Source organism: Nicotiana attenuata, chromosome 6 (genome assembly GCF_001879085.1).
Source record: "Nicotiana attenuata strain UT chromosome 6, NIATTr2, whole genome shotgun sequence".
NCBI classification, from domain to species: Eukaryota; Viridiplantae; Streptophyta; class Magnoliopsida; order Solanales; family Solanaceae; genus Nicotiana; species Nicotiana attenuata.
Genome location: NC_031994.1, coordinates 72,370,053 through 72,390,857, shown reverse-complemented (window position 1 = coordinate 72,390,857; position 20,805 = coordinate 72,370,053). Strand labels below are relative to the sequence as shown.

Here is a 20,805-nt window from a genome sequence, read left to right as displayed (position 1 = left end):
CGTTGATATTCACTTGGAGTGATATCCCCCTCCCCATCAGACCTAGCTCTATCCAGCTGGTGGGGTGATGGTTCTGAGGAAGTGGAGGTTGGGCATACACTATTGGAAGTGGTGGCATTTGTTGAGGGAGAGGAGGTAGATTTTCCATGTGGAGTAGTCTTTGGTTTCTCAGAATTTGAATTAGTCAGAATCTTCTCCGATTGCTTAATGGTGTTCTTGGCATCCTTAGGAGAAGGGTCTTGGTAATATAAGGGTTGAGGGGTTGAGATAGAGGGAATGATTACCTCTATCTGCATGTCACCGGGAAGTTTAGCGTGTTAGAACATATAGAGGATTTTGCATGGGATTTGCTAGGCACGTGTATGGAGTTTTTGCCATTTGGACTGGAGGGTGTGTGTGGTTGGGCGGGTGGACTTCCGCATGCAAAGGCATGGTAATAGGATGTAGGTTTATTGTGTTTCTAGAAGGTGTGAAAACTAGGTTATGATGATTAATGTTTGAAAGAGAGATCCCCAATTGGTTATTACGGTTAATTAGGGTAGAGTGTTGTTTATTAGCTAATTTGTCTTCTAGTGAAATTGGAAAATCCTTAGCAGGATTTTTTACCTGAACCCGGTTCAATGGATCTAAGTTGGAGTGGTTTTGGTTTTTTGGAGGAATGGTATTTGCTAAAACCATTTGTTAAGACTCAGATTTTTGAGAATTCTTAGGGATATCAATTATATTATTCTTGCAGGAGATTTGAGAAGAAGAAAACTGGGGTTTATGTTGATCATTTTTAACAGAGTCATAATTACTTACTTTTGGAACAAATTTAATTTTCTGATTAGCAGAAGACTTACCTGAAGTGGAATTTGTTAACCCGGCATTATTACCTGATGCTTGAAATTATGTAACTACCTCGTTTGATTTTTGTTGTTGAGTTCTTCTCCGTCGTGGGAAGGTGACTGTTTACCATCCTTCGTCCAGTGCATTTGGTGTAGAGTTATTTGCTTTATTCATTGGTGAGGGATTAAATTCCTTCTTAGCAAATCCCCCCTCCTGGCAATCTGTGGTTTTATGGCCCAAGTGACCACAAGACTTGCAAAGATAGTTGTCCGCTTCATATTGGATTTGTTGCTTATGAATTTCAATAAAGATAACTTTTTTAACCGGTTCATTCATAGGTACTTCTATGCATAGTCTAGCATACCTTACTCTTAGTGATGAGGATGTACAGGCGTCTACCTTTAGGAGTTTTCCGATAGCTTTCCCTACTTTTTGTAAAATTTGGCTATCATAGAATTTTGTGTTTAATTAGGGTAGCCTAACCCAAACAGCCGTGTGGCTTTGCCTGGCATTCTTGGCTACGAAGTTTGGTTGCCAGTGTTGGATCGATAAAAAGAAGCCAAAGATAAACCATGGCCCGTCTTGGAGGATATGGTTCATACTGCCTTCATTTTGAAGTTTAACAATGTAGTAGTCATTTCCCAAGTCGATGAGGGGAAAATTCTCTTTAATTTTCCATAGTTCTTGAATTTTTTGTTTCAAAATTTGATGAAGGATCCTTTTCCCGTGTAGCTTGATTATTAGAGAGTATTTCCAGGGGTGATATATTCTTTGTTTGTCCTCCATTGTGATGGTAACGGAGAGGGCTAGGTTGTCATAGTCTTTATTGGAAAATGGAGCAGACTCATCTTCATGAATTTCCATTGATAGGGTGAGGGAAGATAGAGGGTCCATGGAGAGATCAATTTGCTCCCCATTTCCAATTAGTTTATCTTTAAAAGTGGTTGGGATGGGATCGATTGGGTTTCCCAAGTTGGTTTGATCCCTAGATGGATTGCTAGGCATTAAATTATCCGGTGGTTTCGAGGGAATTTTTGTATTTACTAGGTTTGGAGGATCTGAATCCATGGTATTGAATGAGGTAGAAGTTTTGTTTGGGGAGAGTTAGAGAGATGGAGGAGCCTCTCTCTCTAAGTTTTATGCGAGTAGGGAAGGTTGAAAAAGAGTTTTGGAAAATGTTTTCTCTTTCTCTTGATAAGGAAAATATTTAATGAGAAAAGTATTTTCCAAAACATTTAAACCAATCAAATATGAGAAAATTAGAAAATATTTTTCGGAAAGTATTTTCCTTAATACCGAACACACCCTTTGTCCTGAATTTAAAATTAGTTAGAACATTAAGTCCTGAATTTTAAGTAGTAGCTCAAAATTTTAGGATACAAAAATTTAAAATAATTAGTCCTCAAGTTAGGTGTATTGGCTAATCCTTAAATGTAAGTATTTTTAAGGCCAAATACATATACAGACCATTAAACTTGGCCCAATTTATTATTTGGCATTTTAACTCAGCCTTGTTCCATTTTGGCCCTCCAACCCCATTTCTTTTGTTCCACTTTGACACAAAAAATTTTCTCCCAGGTAAAAATGCAGCGCGTGCAAATACCCAGCTACTACCCCCTCCCCCGCAATTTTTTTTTACTTTTTTTGTAATTTCAAATTTACTTTTTTGTTTTTTCAGCCCACATCCCGGGGAAAAAATATTTTTTATATATATTTTCAGTAATAACTACGGGTTCAACTGAACCCGTAACTTTCGACGCGGAGTAAAAATTTGTATGTAAAAATTTATTAAAATTGTAAAAAAAATAGATATAAACCCATAACATTTAAAAATATAATGGGTTCTTTTGTTCCACTTTGACACAAAAACTTCTATCCCAGGTAAAAATGCAGCGCGGACAAATACCCAGCTGCTACTCCCACCCCCACCCTATTGCCCCCCACCCCCCGCAATTTTTTTTTGAAATTTCAAATTATTATTTTTTTCGTTTTTTCTGCCCCCTCCCCTGGAAAAAATATTTTTTAATATATATTTTCAGTAATAACTACGAGTTCAACTGAACCCATAACTTTCGACGCGGAGTAAAAATTGTATGTAAAAATTTATTAAAATTGTAAAAAAAAAATAGATATAAACTCATAACTTTAAAAATATAATGGGTTCAATGTTAAAAATATTAAAATTGAATCCATAGGATTTAAATTCTGGATCCGCCTCTACGTTGGGAGTATGAAATTTGGCTTAAAAAATGGCTCTCACGCGCCTACAAGGGTGAGGCAAATCACACATGGAATCTAGTCAGCTTTTGTGTCAAAGTGGAACAAAAGAAATGGGGTTGGAGGGCCAAAATGAAACAATGCTGATTTAAAGTGCCAAAATGAAAAATTGGGCCAAGTTTAATGGGCAGTCTATGTATTTGGCCTATTTTTAAATTGGTGTTCACCATCTTATACATTAGGGATGAGGGATCAATTTTAAGGGACATTTTGAATGTTTTTTCTTCAGTCCACAAAACTAAAAGAAGAGGGAGAGACAAGTGAGAAGCAATGCGCGTGCATTGGTTGAATAATTAGATGATTGCGTCACGTTTACAAATTTCATCAAGTTAGAGAGCCGCAGACGAAGCTCCCGCGACTGCAACAACGTATTTCTGTTTCACTGTGTACAACTGAACTGAGATCAAATCATGCACCCATTACTTCCCTCAATTTAGGACCAAATATAGGTATTATTCTCATTGCCCTCTAAAATATCTCTCTTTTCTCTCCAATTTTTTGTTTTCCCATCTCTTCTTTGGATCCCTTTTTCTTGAGAGTGTTATGCTGCTCACTGCTTTTTTCCTTTCTGTTAAACTTTTTCGGATTTCAGTCCCCCTTTTTCATTAATTTGTAAGTTTTCATTAATTTATTGAACGGAATAATAATTCAAAGTTGGGTTCTTTTTAAGCTTCTCACTACTAAGTTGCTAAAGTTTGATGCTTTGCATCTTGTTATGGTGTTTTTTTGTTTAGGTTAAATTAATGTTAGATAGTACTAAGTTTTGCTTTAGCTTTTCTTGTATGTGTGATTGTTGGTAATTACTATTACTACTAGTTTGTGGGGGAAATTTCAGCTATTTATTTAATTTCACCTATTTTTTCTTGAAGTATTTGCAGATCAATGGATTTAGGGAATGAGGTGCAGAAGATTCTAACCTGGACATCTGTGGTAAGCCATCATAATTTTGGTTAATTTTCTTGTCCCATTGATATTTATTCAAAGTATCTGTTGCCGAGTAATTGTGTTGAATCTCTTTTATTTTATTTTATTGATATCCTAGCTCAATATAAGTATAAGAATCTTGATTGTACTAGACATTTCAAAGGGAGGTTAATTTGAGATAGTCATACTAAAAGTTCACCTGGATACCTTCAACGCTATGTAGTACTTCCTACGAAACCTCAAAGAATGACTTATATTGTGAAAATTTGATTTGATTTTCGGTGGTAAAAAGTTGAGTTAAGATCCTACATTATCCNNCCCCCCAAAAACCCCAAGCCAAATGTTCCATGAAGGGGTGTTTGAAACCTTTGAGCTTCAACCGGATTGAGTTTAGTTTTTGAGTATCTTTGGTCACACTAAACTGATCCCTTGTGTTACAAAGTAGCTCACTCAAGTTCATTGAGATTGAGCAGTAAAACATGAAAGAGATGATACGAAATGTATCAATTGCATCTATAATATGGCTGAATCTAATTCATTTACTAAGGACTCAACACTGCCCGCCTATGGTTTGCAGTTTCTTCCTGTAAGCAATGAAGAATGCTATGAATGAAAAGTTATTCATCGTGCTTCTCAGCTCTCTAAGTAATGAAGGTTGATAACGTAGTAGTCCCTTTCCTCAGTCACTCTCTTAACCTCTTGGGTGATTAGGCTATCAGCTTTAAGAGGATTGTAGTTTAAAGCTATGTTGCAAGGACTCTCTTAAAATGTCACCGGGTGCGTGTCGGATCCTCCAAGAGTAATGTATTTTTGGAGGATCCGACACAGGTGCGGCATCATTTTGGAAAGTCCGCGCAACATAGGTTAAAAGATTCCTTCTCTGTTTAGAGGAGCATAATATTTATTTTTCTTAAAATCTATATATTAGCTTACTTTTGGTTTTGGACATCTTTTTCAGTGTGGTAACTTTGGTCTTCATTTGGTCTGGCTCTTTCTACACTTGATCATCAATGTTTGGTACTCTGTATTGGGCATAGCTCGTAAAGTGGAGAATACCCTCATTTCTAGCGGGCTGCTAAAGAGTTACCATGCCATTAACATTAGTAAAGTGCGATACCTGGCTGTTGTGATTGAAAGCGAAGAAGCTCGCCAAACTTCAAAAGTTCTTGAATTATTGCATTGGCTTGCATCTATTGGTATAAAAAGCATCTGCCTCTATGATAGAGAAGGTAAGGTTGTCAAAATTATCCCCAGCTTGTTCGAGTGCTTTATGATGCATCTACAAGACTCTGCTAAAAATATGATTCCCACAGCCGTTGCTTATTGTAGGAGTGCTGAAAAAGTCCCAGGAAGCCATTATAGAAGGATTGAACAAGTCCCAGGAATCCATCATAGAAGGATCGGATCGTGGAACCTTGCCTGAGGTATTGTCAAGTTCCTGCATAGTTTGGACTTATGGGTTATGGTACTTTTTGCATTTTGGTACACATTTACCTTTACTTTCATTTCTTTTCTTTTAAGTCCTGATATATTCAAGTGAAGCGTGATTCTTGTTGGAAATTAAGGCATCTGCAAATCTATGTGACGTGCTCTCTAGCTTGAATTATACCTTAAAAATTGACTTACTGTCAGAAATTATATCTGCGAGGAATCTGATTAATGGAAGATAGTAAACTTTACTCCCTCCCATGATTTTCTTGAATTCTGCAAGTAATTTGACAGCTATGGAATTAAAAATGGACAGATAAATTCGTCATTTCAGAAGTTAGAAATTGAGAAACTATATGAAAGATACTGTGGTTTGATTGTCCATCTTTTTGATATGGATCAAGAAAGTTGAGATTTTTCTCATTTCAGATCATTAGACTGTTGACTCTCGAAAAGCACGCAGGCAACGTTCTGGGAAGGGGGAGGAGTGCACAATATTTTTACCTTTACGATGACATATATTTCTTACATTTTCTGGATCTAGGAAATATTATGTTTAAAGATATCTCTAACTAGCTCAATAATGATAACCTACTCAGAATATTTTATCCACCTCTAATTTTCATTATGTCACTTAAAATTGGAAGGTCAGAGAAAAAAGAGAAGACCCTCAAAAGATCCTTTCTCGTCATTCAGTATTTTTTAGTTTCTCTATGTTATAAGGTGTCTGTTAAATCTTAATATTCAGACGTGCCCTAGGACAGTGACCAATATTTTCTTTCGAATTACATTTCTCTTCTTTTTTACCGAATGCTAATCTGAAGCAACTTTAAACACATGAATTGTCACCAATGCTATTTTTACAATTATGATGGTGTGAACCTGGATCGTGAAAAGAAGAATGATAAACAAAATAATTTCAGATTTTCTCGTCACTTTTTCTCTATATAATGTTTATGTTCTTTTCCTCTTTTTTTGTTATATTGGGGTGGGTTAGGGGGTGGAGGGGAAGAGATTATTGGTACATAAGAAAGTTAACTTTTTCTAGTAGGTTCTATGTGATTGACATCTAACTTTGTCCCAGTTACAATTGCCATTTTTGCTTTTTAAAATTTTGCTCTTTGTAACCAGTTTTATAAATAAATATCTTACAAATGAAAAGGGAGGAGTGCAGAGACCTGAAAGATTGAATGAGAAGTGATAAAGAGCCAAGCACACCTAGAAATACTGGATACAAAGTGAAAAGAGCCAAAAACAAACTAAGTAATAAAATCAAATGAAAACTGTGGAATAATGAGGTTTAAATGATTTAATGGCAAATGCCGTCGGGGTCTCAGCTTAAATTTAAATCTACATAATATTGCACTAATGACTATTTTATGTTTCTTTTGCCGATACCCTTCTGTGCCACAAGCATGTAGATCTGGAGTTTGTCTCTTTTGCTGATTCAAAACCTGCCGTGGCCAAAGCAGCTAATTTTCTTTTTGTCAAGCATTACGCCAGCACCAAACCTGGAAAACCAAATATTACAGAGTCTGACATGTCTGAGGCTCTACAAGCAGCAGGTCTGTCGATTTATCTTCCTTCCCCCTGTTTGCCTGATGTATTCATCAATATGAATTTTTCATCTTTACTTAAACAATAGCTTTCTTAAAACGTGAATAAATTATCAATCCTGTAGGTTACGAGGGACGAGAGCCTGATCTTTTGTTAGTTTATGGTCCCGTGAGATGTCACATGGGTTTCCCAGCATGGAGAATCCGGTACACTGAGATTGTGTAAGTAAACTCCTGCTGAAACACTTAGCCATTTTTCGCTTATCTGTGGCATGATGTACTCTCTAGATAATGCTTCGACACATTTGATTCGATTCTATTAAGGTACTGCTACTGTGGTATATTCTTGAACAGTGACGGCGCACCATGCATCTATTATGAAATTCTTATTGTTGATTATCTGGAGTCATTAAATAACATAAGGGATACTACAAGATTCTCTCAAATTTATATTCCTAGTATAAAGCTAGTCCATATTTGAATTGATTTTTCTTATTTTCCCTTGTGGTCAAATCTTGGTTAGAAACTATTTTTTTTAATAGTTAGCAGCTTGCAAATGATTCTGGAGCATGCACTATTTTTAGGACATGTTACAAAAGGGTTTTGGATCTGAGTTCATATTCATTTATGGTTGCAGACATATGGGGCCCTTGAAGTCCATGAAATTTGGTTCCCTCATAAAAGCCATCCATAAATTCACAAAGGTGCATCAAAACTATGGTATGTATTAACATTTATATAGCTGTGAATGCTAATATCTCTCGCTTTCGAAAACCAACCTCGCTCTTTTTGCTTGTCACCCCTGAACCTATCTCTCTACTAAATTAGAAACAAAGCAAATTTTGTCTTATCGTATATCTTGTGTTTAGAAGTTGGATAACTCAATCTCCTTTAAAGATGCAAAATATGAGAAATTTTGAATTGCTTTCGTAAAGTTTCCCTACTGTTGTAGTAGTGGTGTATCTCTTTGGTACTTAACCATAATTTAGTGTACACTAATCTGAGTTGTTCTTCACGTTTTTGTTTTCAGGCCAATGAGCACTTGAAGATGGAGTGATTTTTTCTCAGTACGAGATTGTTGCGCTTCTCAGCATTTACAACATGCAGTCAGCTTGGTCTTATATATTTATATTATTCCAAGATTTCATACAAAATATGTGGCGGCAAACCTTAATTCTAATAACAAATACCCCTTTGTGCAATCTCTCTCTCTCTCTCTCTCTCTCTCTCTCTCTCTCACACACACATGCACACACACACACACACGCACACGCACACATACATAATTACTCGTGTGTGCACATTGTTATAACTTATTAGTTAGAGATGCCTCTTCATGAGATTCTCCTTTTGTGAAAGTCACAGATGAACTTGTGGTATTTGTCAATGGGAGAAAAGCTATGACAATGACAGTAAAAACTGTATAGGGTGAAAAAGATTGCTGTAATGGCAATGATAGATACCAGATCTCTAACTTCTCGTATACACCAGACTATATCAATTTACTATGCTTAAATGATATATAGAAGTGAGAATATGTATGTATTAACTATGGTTTAGTGATAACAATGTATCTGTAGGTACACATGATGTATTCATTAGATTAGCATAAACGAATGTTGATAAGTTTGTGTATCCCTCCATCCTGGTTCAGTTGACGACATCGAATTGAAAACTTTCTGATTTGTTTCAGGCATTAATTGGTTCATCGTTAAGGGTGATATTCTACAATGATGTGAAGGACTCGCCTTAAAAGTAAATAAACGTGTCTCTTGTCTGTTTGTTTTCTTTTTCTCTTTTCCTGATTAGTTTAAACCTTTTGTCAATATGAAGTGTGACACATGCAATAATAAACACATGCTGTTCCTGGCATAGTCCCTGGAATCTTTGTTCAAGTTTCCAAATTCTTTGTGATAAAATTTAGTATGCGTTTGGACATAAAAATTGTAATGTTTGAAAAAAAAAAAGTATTTGGAGTTAAGTTGAAAACTGATATTTGGACATGCATTTCAATCAATTTTTTGGTTTCTGAAAATTTTATTTTCGAAATTTTCAAAAAACTTGTAAAATTTTATGGACAAATAAATTTTTTGTAAAAAAAAAAATCGGAAAAACGGGTAGTATTTTTGACAAATTTTGAAGTCCCAAAAATGTTATATGCTTCGAATGAACAAAAAAGCTATTGAGTTCACAATCTTGTCAATTACTCGGCTAGGTGTTAAAAATTGGCGAAATACATAAACAGCCCCTTCAAGTTGTCCTCAACGATCAACTGAACACCTCAACTGAGACCATTTCTTGCTAGACACTTCAAGTGACTGTTAAGTAAATCAAATAGACACCCCAGTGCAGCATACCAAATGCGTGAGTTACACTTGCCAAATGAGCCAATCAATGAACGATACGTGTAATTTGTAATTAAAACTTAATACAAATTAACCAAAAAAAATGAAAATGAATTTAAAGAAGAAACAACCATTTTCCAGCGTTCTTCCCTCCCCCCCCCCCCAACTTCATCTTCTTCTTCCAAACCAACATACCTCATTATCAGGCTCTGTTCTTTTTTCTACCCGTCTATCATCAGAGTTAGTACTAATAATTACCAAATATTTCCCTCAAAATTCAGTTGACTATCTGTTATACTAATGCATTGCACGCTTCAAAAACACAAACACAAGCTCAACAATAAGCACACTAAAAAAACATTAATCGGCAAAATTTAAAGCAGAAGACTTCATATGACTATGAAGTTCAAATTTTTAGCCAAAATTAACAAAAGGCATCATCAAGACTTCATAAACAAACTACCATCCCTACCTACACCCCCCCTCCCCCCCCCCCCCAAAAAAAAACAACCACCTGAACAATCCCAACATGCCAAAACCCACAGAGGAAATAAAGAAATACATAGATTTTACTTCTAAATATAAATACATAGTCAATTTGTAGGGTCGTCATTTCCGGCAACCTTCATTTTTTAACCCGTTGGTAGATGGGTTAAAAATTTCCGGCAACCTTCATTTTTTCCGTCGAAATGGTTGTTGTGTCTGATAATTGGATGGATGAAAGAGAAATTTGTTGAAAATTTTGGTATGAAAAATTTGTTGAATTTGATGTGATGATATATTTCGTAATTTTGTTCTTTTGTAATGGAGGCAAAGGTGATTTAGGGCAGAGGAGGGTGTTGAATGGTGGAGGAGAGAATTGGAGGAGAAGGGGTGTGAAAATTAAGTGGGGTCCATATTATTTTAGTAAAAAAAAATCTAATTTTAGGTTGGCAACTCGCGTCCCGAGAGTGGATTTCACGCAATGGGGGCTGACATGGTCGGGTGTTTAGTTGATCTTCTTTTGTGAATAAATAAAGGGTCTAATTGAAAATAGGCTCACTTGAGGTGTTCAGCTGGTCGTTGAGGACAACTTAAAAGGGCCGTTTATGTATTTCGCCAAAAAAATTATACTGTAGTGATTGCAGTAAGATTCCTAGAAAGCAGATTCTCTTGATGTAAAATATTTGGGATAATACATAATTATTCTCTAGGGTTATTTTACTTTTCAAGTTGCACCCTCAAACTTTATGTGCGTCCTAGGAACTTCTTATATTTGTTCAAAGAATAATAAATATCTCCCTTTGAGATGATGTGGCACTTTTAGTATTTTGCACGCAATCAATGCGCGTGAGAAGTAAAATTTGCCCAAATCCTGGTTATTTCTCCCTTTTTCTAGTATTTTTTTCCTTTACTTTTTCTTTTTTCTTTGTACCCACTTTCTGATTATTTCTCCATTTACATGTTTCTTTCTTCTCCATCTCTCTTTCTTTTTCTTAGAAGGCTGTAGCTCTATTAGTCTTTGTTTGAGATCACGATTTCAATATCCTTGATTACGAAAAGGCCTGAAGGCGACGAACGAAATGCTGGGTTTTGAAGAATCAAACTTAAATTATCGAAGGAGATTGTGGTACCTATTTTTAAAGTCCAAAAATCAAATATGGAGTGCAAATTCGAGTTACTTACTGATTTTTTGTTAGATTTTGAGGATTTAGAACTGCAAATTTTGAACTTCATTGCGGGTTCTTCGAAATTCCATTACAGATGGTTTGAATCCTCATATTTAAATATGATTGGCTATTCAAACCTTGTGGGATTTGATATTTGATGTTAGATTTTGAAATTATATTGATTTGAAGGACTGAAACTTGATAAATATCCATCTGCCATTGATGGTGTTGTGAATGCGGCCGAACAAAATGAGGCATTTGGTCCTGAGAATGGTTTTAACTGGAGTCAAATGATTAAACAGCCCAAAACAATGTTATTGGACTGCCATTGGGACCCAGGTTGAAGTACACGTGTCAAAGCGTTATTGTGCAGGAAAGTGTTGTTATAATTATCAGATTGTGCAAGGAAGAGGGTATGCGAATTGTGATTATGCTTAGGCAAAGTCTGTGCTCCTCACCTCCTCTTCTGATTCTGTCTAATTCCTCTTCCCCTTTCTAATTACCTGTCATATTTCTTCAGTAGTTCTATAACTCCCTTTTGTTTTTTTAACTTTCTAGAGTTGTAATCTTTCAGTTATTGAGATCCTTACCGTATAAAATACCTTAGCATTGTGTTGAGTAATTCTAATTCTTACATTGGTGCTTTCATTGAGAGTACTCCAATGGCGGTACTAGATCGATTCAATGGCAGCGGTAACATCGAGAGTTGGATTTGTCGGGCCGATCAGTACTTCGCCTACCTTGGCTTCTCCGAGAAGGATTGGCTACATCTTCCTTATTTCTACCTTGATGGTGAAGCTCTTACTTGGTTCACTTGGTTGCATCGAACCGAACAATTCCTGGATTGGAAGCATTTTACGACAAAATTGCGATTACGGTTTCCACAACGAAGCTTGGCAGGTCTGGTGGTGAGTTTGGCCGATCCGTCATTGGTTTGTTTTGCTACTGAGCGATCAGATACTAACATCGTTGTTGATGCTATGGAATATAATTCAAAAGATGCATCTTCAAATGAGGTCCGGGTGTTCGATAAATGCTCTCACCAAAATGAGGTTCGTGCTTCCATTACACAATCTACTCATATCTCTGAAGATCTCGTTTTGGAGAGTGGCGCTCCAATTAAGGGCAAGGTGTTTGACGAAATTCTCGAGAGTAATGAACCCGATCTGCCTTTTCAATTCTCAAGCGATAATGCACTACTCGTTTCTCTTGCTGGACATGATCAGCTTGCACCCAGTGAAATTGAGCCATTTACTTTTTCTAAGAGTTTGTTTGGTGAATCTAAGCAGCTATTGGATGCAATGACACTTATCTCTATGATGAAATCTGATTTGGAAACTGAAAATTTTGGGAAAGCCCAGGTGTTTGTTCGAAGTCCTCAACGAGAACATCTCAGTCACTATTCAACTATGTTTATAGATCCTTTACTAGCTTGGTCCCAGGTGATAAGTTTCATATCAGTCGAATACTTGTTGTGCCTATCAGTGATACTTTAAACGCTGGTCGTATGCTTGATACTTGTCTTGGCTGCCATATGAAGTCTTGCACATACCTATACTATGCGTCGGAACCAATAATAAGGACCATCACATTTTCTAATTCCATGGACTATTGGTTTGACACAGGGCAAGGATTTAAGGATGATTCAGGTGTGCTTTTATTTGTGAAATATGACGATTTAAAACAAATTGATGGATTTGTTCCGCTTATCACCAAAACTGATTTAGACGTTGAAGGTGATGAGATTGCAAAGTTTTCTCCTTACCTATTAGATCGACCATCTATGTCCTTGGTTCATGATGGTTTTCGGAATCTCGCAACACATAAGAGCTTGACAAGTAGAGGGGTATTCTCTAGATGCCAAGCTTCAAGAGGTACACAAATTTATATAGTGCCACTTGAGCATCTGGACCGTGATATGTCAACGAGGTACATAGATGCCTCCTCTGTTGATAGCAACCCTCCTACATGGATAATTGAATTGGAAACCTTTGATGACATGTATCTTGCTGAATTTTTTATGGACCCTATAATTTTTGAAGATCAATATTTTGATAATTGTATTATGGAGAAAGAGGGTGCCATTCTAAGTACAAGGCATTTTGTTAAAGTACTTCTTGAAGATGTGAATGGGTCTACTGGGGGATTCAATAATCAACATATTTTGAATCTATTTTCATTTGTACATTGTGCGAATTTCTTTTTAGTAACCATTCGCGCAACTGCAATGGCTCTTTGTGTATGGGATCTTGGACTAAATTTCGTGCCCTTGTAGGCACTACTGTTGCTAGGATATACTGGAAAATTTTGCTTCATCGCTTATTCTAACTCTAAGACTAGAGTGTGGGATCCTGGGCAACCATGGCTTGTGAAATCCTACAAATTGCACTCTGATTTGGCACTGTTAGTTACTCGTTTAGCAAGCTCTACTCACTGTTATATTGCCAATTGGATTTGTGTGAAGCCTCAAGCACCCCAGGCATTTGCTTTACCTAATAGCTCTTCTTATGCTGACATAAACAAACTTTTTCTTCCATGTTCACTGAAGATAGTGGTATTCCTTCTTGTAACTGATTCCTTTGGAGAATTATTTTTGGCCAAGGATGATATTGAGTTGTTGCGAAACGTCGACTACAGAAGTACACGAGTTGCTGTAATTGGGGACATGGTTGCACTTAGTCCACCTAAATCCACCTTCAATGAGCTGATGTTCCAAATTTGTTGTGATGCCCATTTTAATGTAGTTGTACTTGTTGGAACTAGGTTTTTCACAGCAGCTGGGAATATAAACCATGCCGAGGAGATAAAACTAATATACACCAATGATGTGCATTGTATGACTTCTAAGATTATCAAATTTCTACATAATGGTGGTGTCTTTCTTGTCAAAGGTTGTAGTCAACAGCAATTGGGAGTAACTTTGGCTCTTGTAAACTGGTGTTCTCCTAAAGAACAATGTTGCGCGCTAGTGAGGGGGAATAAGTCCACTGAAACATATCTATTGAGTGTGGAATTTTGCAAAATGAGCGTAATACATGTACCTATTCTTGGGAGTGGTCATATGTCATATGTACACGAGGTTGCTTTTATTTTATCAAGATATATAGGTGCCATGATCCTATGTGAACAAAGAGGTCTTTTACAGCACCCCATGATCATCCTTCATCTTTAAGCCATCAGTGCTCTTGATGCTGGTTGGGAAAGAATTATCCATGAAGCTCAAGTCAAGTGTGACCCTCTCCATGCAAAGCTCCTCACTTGCTGCCTTATGGTTTCGAGAGAATTATCCATGATTTGTGGTGATGTTGTGCCAAAGGTTGTCAATACTATAGTGGCAACCGTCTCATGTCACATTGCCAAAGTTGTGATAGATCGACTCTTCTTATTCTATTACCCAAAATACCTTTGTCTAGAGGCAATTGGCAGAGTGCGCGCTACTAACACTATTCTCAACCCGAACCTTGAGGACAAGGTTCTTATTGAGGGCGAAGGTATTGTTGTGAATGCGACCGAACAAAATGAGGCATTTGGGCCTGAGAATGGTTTTAGCTGGAGTCAAATGATTAAACAACCCAAAACAATGTTATTGACTGCCATTGGGACCCAGGTTGAAGTACACGTGTCAAAGCGTTATTGCGCAGGAAAGTGTTGTTATAATTATCAGATTGTGCAAGGAAGAGGGTATGCGAATTGTGATTATGCTTAGGCAAAGTCTGTGCTCCTCACCTCCTCTTCTGATTCTGTCTAATTCCTCTTCCCCTTTCTAATTACCTGTCATATTTCTTCGGTAGTTCTATAACTCCCTTTTGTTTTTTTAACTTTCTAGAGTTGTAATCTTTCAGTTATTGAGATCCTTACCGTATAAAATACCTTAGCATTGTGTTGAGTAATTCTAATTGTTACAGATGGAGTTTCAGAGCTCGAGGAGAAGAAAAAAGAAAAAAGAAAAGGAAAAGGAAAATAAAATAAAATATAATTTTATAATAAATAGTGAATAAAAAGAAAAGCACATGTCAAAATATGATTGGTGCGTGTAATATATTATTTTTGTTGAAAGTGATGCTAGTCACGGAAGGTGGTATTTATGCCCCGCAAAGTTTAAGGGTGCAACTGGTAAAATTGGACAACCCAGGAAGGGAATTATGTATTATCCCAAAATATTTTACAAACAAATACAAGGGACTAACTTGTTATAAAATAAAGACTATAAAGTAAAGACAAGTATAAAGAGAAACTGATATATTATTCAACTTCAAACCGATGTACATAATGAACTGAATTCTCCTCTATTTATAGAAGAATGCAAGCTTCTATTGCAAGCTGCGGTGTAAGCTGCTACTGTACCAGATATAGATAATCTTCTACCGGGGATAATATTTAGCCATAACGGAGTACCGAAATGATAAGCTTCTTCAGGAGGCTTATTTCCAATAGAGTACTAAATAGTTTAACATATTTATGGCGGTGTCCGATATGGATAAGCTTCTTCAGGAAGCTTATTTACAACGAAGTACTAAATGAAACATCCATAATATAATATATATTTATAACACTCCCTCTAGATGTTCATTAAAAGATAATGTGCCTCATTAAAACTTTACTAGGAAAAATTCCGTGGGAAAAAAATCTTAGTGAAGGAAAAATAGCACACATATTTAGTAATACGCATCGTTAGCTGTCTCATTAAAAAAACCTTATAAGGAAAACCCTGTGGGAAAAATCTTAGTAAGGAAAAAAGAGTACATCGCGTATTTTACTCTCCCTGATGAAAACCTTGTTTCATATATTTGAGTCTCCGCATTCCAATCTTTTACACCATCTTCTCAAAAGTTGAAGTTGGCAAAGATTTAGTGAATAAATCTGCCGGATTGTCACTTTAACGGATTTGTTGCACATCAATGCCACCATTTTTCTGAAGATCGTGTGTGTAGAATAATTTTGGTGAAATGTGCTTTGTTCTATCTCATTTTATAAATCCTCCCTTCAATTGGCTATGCAAGCAGCATTGTCTTCGTATAAATTTGTGGGTCTTTTCTCACATTCCAAAACATATTTTTCTCGAATAAAATAAATTATTGATTTCAACCATACGCATTCACTACTTGCTTCATGAATAGCTATTATCTCAGCATGATTTGAAGAAGTAGCAATAATAAATTACTTTGTGGAGCACCATGATATGACAGTACCTCCACATGTAAACACGCACCCGATTTGAGATTGAGCTTTATGGGGATCAGATAAATAACCTGCATCTGCATAACCAACAAGATATGTACTATCTTTGTTAGCATAAAACAAACATATATCAAGAGTTCCCTTTAAATATCGCAATGTATGCTTAATCCCGTTCTAGTGTCTCCGTGTAGGAGAAGAGCTATATCTTCCTAGTAAATTAACAGAAAATGCTATGTCAGGCCTTGTGGCATTAACAAGATACATTAGTGCACCAATTCTACTAAGATAGAGTATTTCGGGACCAAGGAGTTCCTCATCCTCTTCTGGAGGTCGGAACAGGTCCTTATTCACTTCAAGTGATCGAACAGCCATTGGTGTGCTCAATGGGTGCGCTTTGTCCATGTAAAAGCGTTTTAAGACCCTTTATGTATAGGTAGATTGATGGATAAAGATCTCGTCTGCTAAATGTTCAATTTGCAGACCAAGACAAAGTTTTGTCTTCCTAAGATCTTTCATCTCAAATTCTTTCTTAAGATATTCAATTGCCTTTTGGAGCTTTTCTGGAATTCCACAAGATTTATGTCATCAACATAAACAACAAGTACTCTCTCTGTTTCATATTAGATGAGGTACTTTCCTTTTTAGTCTGTTCCAAAACGAATGACACATTTCTAAATTTGGAAATAATTCAACTTTAAACTCTTTCATTTTACCCATTTACCCTTAATGAGAAGCTTTTATAGCCACACAAATGTCATGGCCCCACAAACTTTTTACCTCTTAAGCTTTAAGACCACAAGTTTCAAAAGTCTTCTTTTTTTTTCTTAAACTCCGTGCCGAGTCAAACTACCTCATCTAATATGAAACGGAGGGAGTATAACAAATTCTGATGCCATTTTCTTTATAAAAATACATGGACAAATAACATCATTTATGTAACCCTCTTTCAGCAAATATTCACTAAGGCGATTATACCACATGCGCCCAGATTGCTTTAAACCGTACAAAAATCTTTATAATCTGATTGAATACATTTCTCGAGATTTTGAACTTGCTTCAGGGATTTTAAATCCTTCAGGAATTTTCATATAAATTTCATTATCAAGTGACTCGTACAGATAAACTATAACCACATCCATTAGTTGTATTTCAAGCCTTTCTTGTAAGGCTAAACTGATGAGATATCGAAATATTATGGCATCCATAACGGGTGATATGTTTCTTCATAATCAACTCCAGGTCGTTGTGAGAATCCTTGTGCGACAAGGCGAGCCTTGGATATTTCAACTTCAGTTTTATCATTCCTTTTTCGCACAAAAACCCATTTATGACCAATTGGTTTTATACCAGCAGGTGTTTGGACTACTGGTCCAAAGACCTCTCTTTTAGCAAGCGACTTTAATATTGATTGAATTGACTCTTGCCATTTTGGCCAATCAGATCTTTGTCGATATCTTCGACAGATCAGGTTCAAGATTCTCACTATCTTACATAATGTTAAGTGCAACATTATATACAAAAATATTATCCACCACTATTTCAGATCAATTTAAATTAATCCCATCACCAGTAGAACTTATTTAAAGTTCCTCTCGCACTTGAGTCTTGGGTTCATTGATTTCTTCAGAAATCTCAGAAATAATAAGATCTTGGGTCTCTTCAGGAGATCCCTTCATAGTATCATTTTGATCATTTGTTGATTTTCTTTTTCTAGGATTTCGATCCGTAGAACCCAAAAGCCTACCATGCTTTAGGTTCACTAGCTCTCATGCTAGTAGATGGTCCTGCCGGTACATCATTCGGATAGGCACATTCTCTGCAGGGATATTTGACTTAGTTATCCTTTTCAAATCAGTAAATGCTTATGGCATTTGATTTGCTATATTCTGTAAATGGATGATCTTCTGGACCTCCTGATTACATATAGGTGTACGTGGATCAAAGTGAGATAATGATGAAACTTTCCACACAATTTCTCTTTTGATTTCCTTTTTCTCTCCCCCTAATTATGGCAAAATTTGTTTTATCAAATCGACAATCTGCAAATCGAGCAGTAAATAAATATCCCGTCAATGGTTCAAGATAGCGAATAATTGAGGGTGATTCAAACCCAATATATATTCCTAACCTTCTTTCGGGGCCCATTTTACTGCGCCGTGGTGGTGCTACTAGCACGTATACAGCACATCCAAAAATTCGTAGATGGACAATATTTGGTTCATGACCAAAAACTAATTGTGACGGAGAATATTTATTATAGTGTGTCGGTCTGAGACGAATAAGTGATGTTGCATGCAAGATAGCATGGCCCCAAACAGTAGTGGGCAGCTTTATTTTCATAAGTAGTGGCCTTGCTATCAATTACAGGCGTTTAATAAATGGTTTTACAAGGCCATTTTGAGTATGAACACAAGCTACATGATGTTCAACTTTTATCCCAACTGATAGAAATTAATCATCAAAAGCTTGAGATGAGAATTCTCCAGCATTATCAAGGCGATTAGCCTTATAGGATAATCTGGGAATTGTGCCCTTAATCGAATTATTTGGGCTAATAGCTTTGCAAATGCAGGTTACGAGATAATAATAGGCAGACATGAGACCATCTTGAAGATGCATCTATTAGGACCATAAAATACCAAAACAACCCACTTGGTGGGTGAATAGGTCCACATATATCCCCATGTATACGTTCTAAAAAGGCAGGGATTCAATGCCAGCCTTCATTGGTGATGGTCTAGTGATCATTTTGCCTTGATAACAAGCATCACAAGAAAATTCATCATTTGTAAGAATCTTCATGTTCTTTAATGGATGCCCAATCGAATTTTCAGTAATTCATCTCATCACTATTGATCCAGGATGGCCCAAACGGCCATGCCAAAGCACAAAAGTATTTGAATCAGTAAACTTCTGGTTTACGATAGAGTGTGCTTCAACTGCACTAATCTTTGAATAGTATAAGCCAGAAAATAAAGTTGGTAACTTTTCTACAATACACTTCTGGCCAGAAACATTCTTTGTAATACAAAGATATTCCATATTCATTTCATCTATCGTCTCAACATGATACCCATTACGGCGGATATCTATAAAACTCAGCAAGTTTCTTTAGGACTTGGAGGAGAACAATGCATTGTCCATAATAAGTTTTGTTCCCTTAGACAGAAATATAGTGGCTCTTCCGGAGCCTTCAATCAAACTTATATTACCAGAAATTGTTGAAATATTTACTTTTTCCTTATGCAAATAAGAAAAATATTTCTGATCCTTGAATATGGCATGAGTTGTTCCACTATCAATTACACAAATATCTTCATGATTGGTCTTTGATCCAAACATAATTTGTATCCATATTCTTCAAAATGACATAAAGAAAATATATTATAGTAAACATTATTATCAAAGCATAACTTTTATTTATGTACAACAATTACATAACCATATTATCTATTACAAACAACCAAAACTAAAATATCTACATTTCTACGGATTCACCACCGATAACAGACTTGTTTCTCCTTCTAGGAGTACAAAGTAATCAGCTACATCCAAATGCATGAAGTCTAAATTATCTTCAGAAATAAAATTTGCTTCAACATTTTTCTCTGTCTTCGTTAGGGAGGTTTGATAAAGCTCAACCAGGTGCTTTGGTGTACGCCAAGTACGTGACTAGTGCCCTTTTCCTCCACATCTATAGCATGCATTTTTTTGCATTTGTTGCTTGCACTGCTTCATGTTTTTGTTCCTTTCTTTTCCACTGCTGGTGGCGAGGAGGGTTCTTTGGTGCATTATTATTACCATGATTAGAGTTTCTTCCCCGACAACGATCATGACCGCGACTAGGGCCACGACCTCTTCCACGCTTAGCTTGGTGGAAGTTCGTCTCATTCACTCCAGGGAATGGACAAGAACCAATAGGTCGGCTTTCATGATTTTTCATTAATAGCCCATTATGTTGCTCAGCTACAAGAAGATGTGAGATAATTTTTTGAATCCCATCTCTTGATATTGCTGCTGCACGAGCATATTCGAGGCATGAAAATTGGTGAAAGTTTTCTCCAACATATCATGATCAGTAATATTATCACCACATAATTTCAGTTGGGAAATAATTCTGAACATAGCAGAATTATACTCACCGATAGATTTAAAATCTTGTAGCCTTAGATGAGTCCATTCATAATGGGGCTGTGGAATAACGACCATCTTCAGGTGGTCATATCTATCTTTCAAATTATTCCACAGTATGACTGGATCTTTAATAGCGAGATATTCCATTTTCAAGCCTTCATCAAGGTGTTGGCGTAGGTATATCATTGCTTTGGCACGGTCTTGGTTTGATGTTTGATTTTTGTCTTTGATGGTGTCTGCCAGACCCATCACATCAAGATGAATTTCAGCATCAAACACCCAAGACGTGTAGCTTTTGCCCGACATATCCAGGGCTACAAATTCAAGTTTAGAAAGATTTGACATTATTTAGAAAAAGAAAGTTCGTACCTCTGATACTTTCAAAGTATTTGCTCGAGATGGCAGAGTCTCGTGCTGATAACGTGTTATAAAATAAAGATTGTAAAGTAAAGATAAATATAGAGAGAAACTCATATATTATTCAAC

The 20,805-nt window shown here is 36.4% G+C and overlaps 2 protein-coding genes across 5 annotated transcripts; one reads left to right on the top strand and one right to left on the bottom strand.

Annotated features, from left to right (window-relative positions):
* LOC109227192 (dehydrodolichyl diphosphate synthase complex subunit NUS1) lies at window positions 3,304–8,217 on the top strand. Of its 4 annotated transcripts, none has more exons than XM_019392252.1 (8): window positions 3,304–3,554; window positions 3,984–4,035; window positions 4,988–5,258; window positions 5,359–5,453; window positions 6,872–7,022; window positions 7,139–7,235; window positions 7,651–7,733; window positions 8,044–8,217. In XM_019392252.1, exons 2-8 carry the CDS (start codon window positions 3,988–3,990, stop codon window positions 8,049–8,051), a joined length of 753 nt encoding a protein of 250 aa, XP_019247797.1. In that variant the 5' UTR covers window positions 3,304–3,554; window positions 3,984–3,987; the 3' UTR covers window positions 8,052–8,217. The 4 variants fall into 4 exon arrangements, with proteins under 4 accessions (XP_019247797.1, XP_019247796.1, XP_019247799.1 ...); XM_019392251.1 differs by having other exon boundaries at window positions 3,975–4,035; XM_019392254.1 differs by lacking the exon at window positions 3,304–3,554 and adding an exon at window positions 3,579–3,717.
* On the bottom strand, window positions 19,880–20,664 carry LOC109227972. The gene is made up of 2 exons (XM_019393159.1): window positions 20,328–20,664; window positions 19,880–20,202 (listed from the first exon to the last, which is right to left on the bottom strand). Exons 1-2 carry the CDS (start codon window positions 20,662–20,664, stop codon window positions 19,880–19,882), a joined length of 660 nt encoding a protein of 219 aa, XP_019248704.1.

Excerpts from the sequence above, each read along its gene's own strand:
- LOC109227192 (XM_019392252.1), top strand. The coding sequence starts at position 3,988 with ATGGATTTAGGGAATGAGGTGCAGAAGATTCTAACCTGGACATCTGTG. Across the intron at positions 5,259-5,358 it reads CTGCCTCTATGATAGAGAAG|GAGTGCTGAAAAAGTCCCAG; the intron begins GTAAGGTTGTCA and ends TGCTTATTGTAG. Across the intron at positions 7,236-7,650 it reads ATCCGGTACACTGAGATTGT|ACATATGGGGCCCTTGAAGT; the intron begins GTAAGTAAACTC and ends TTATGGTTGCAG.
- LOC109227972 (XM_019393159.1), bottom strand. The coding sequence starts at position 20,664 with ATGTCAAATCTTTCTAAACTTGAATTTGTAGCCCTGGATATGTCGGGC. Across the intron at positions 20,203-20,327 it reads ACAAGATTTTAAATCTATCG|CAGCAATATCAAGAGATGGG; the intron begins GTGAGTATAATT and ends ATGCTCGTGCAG.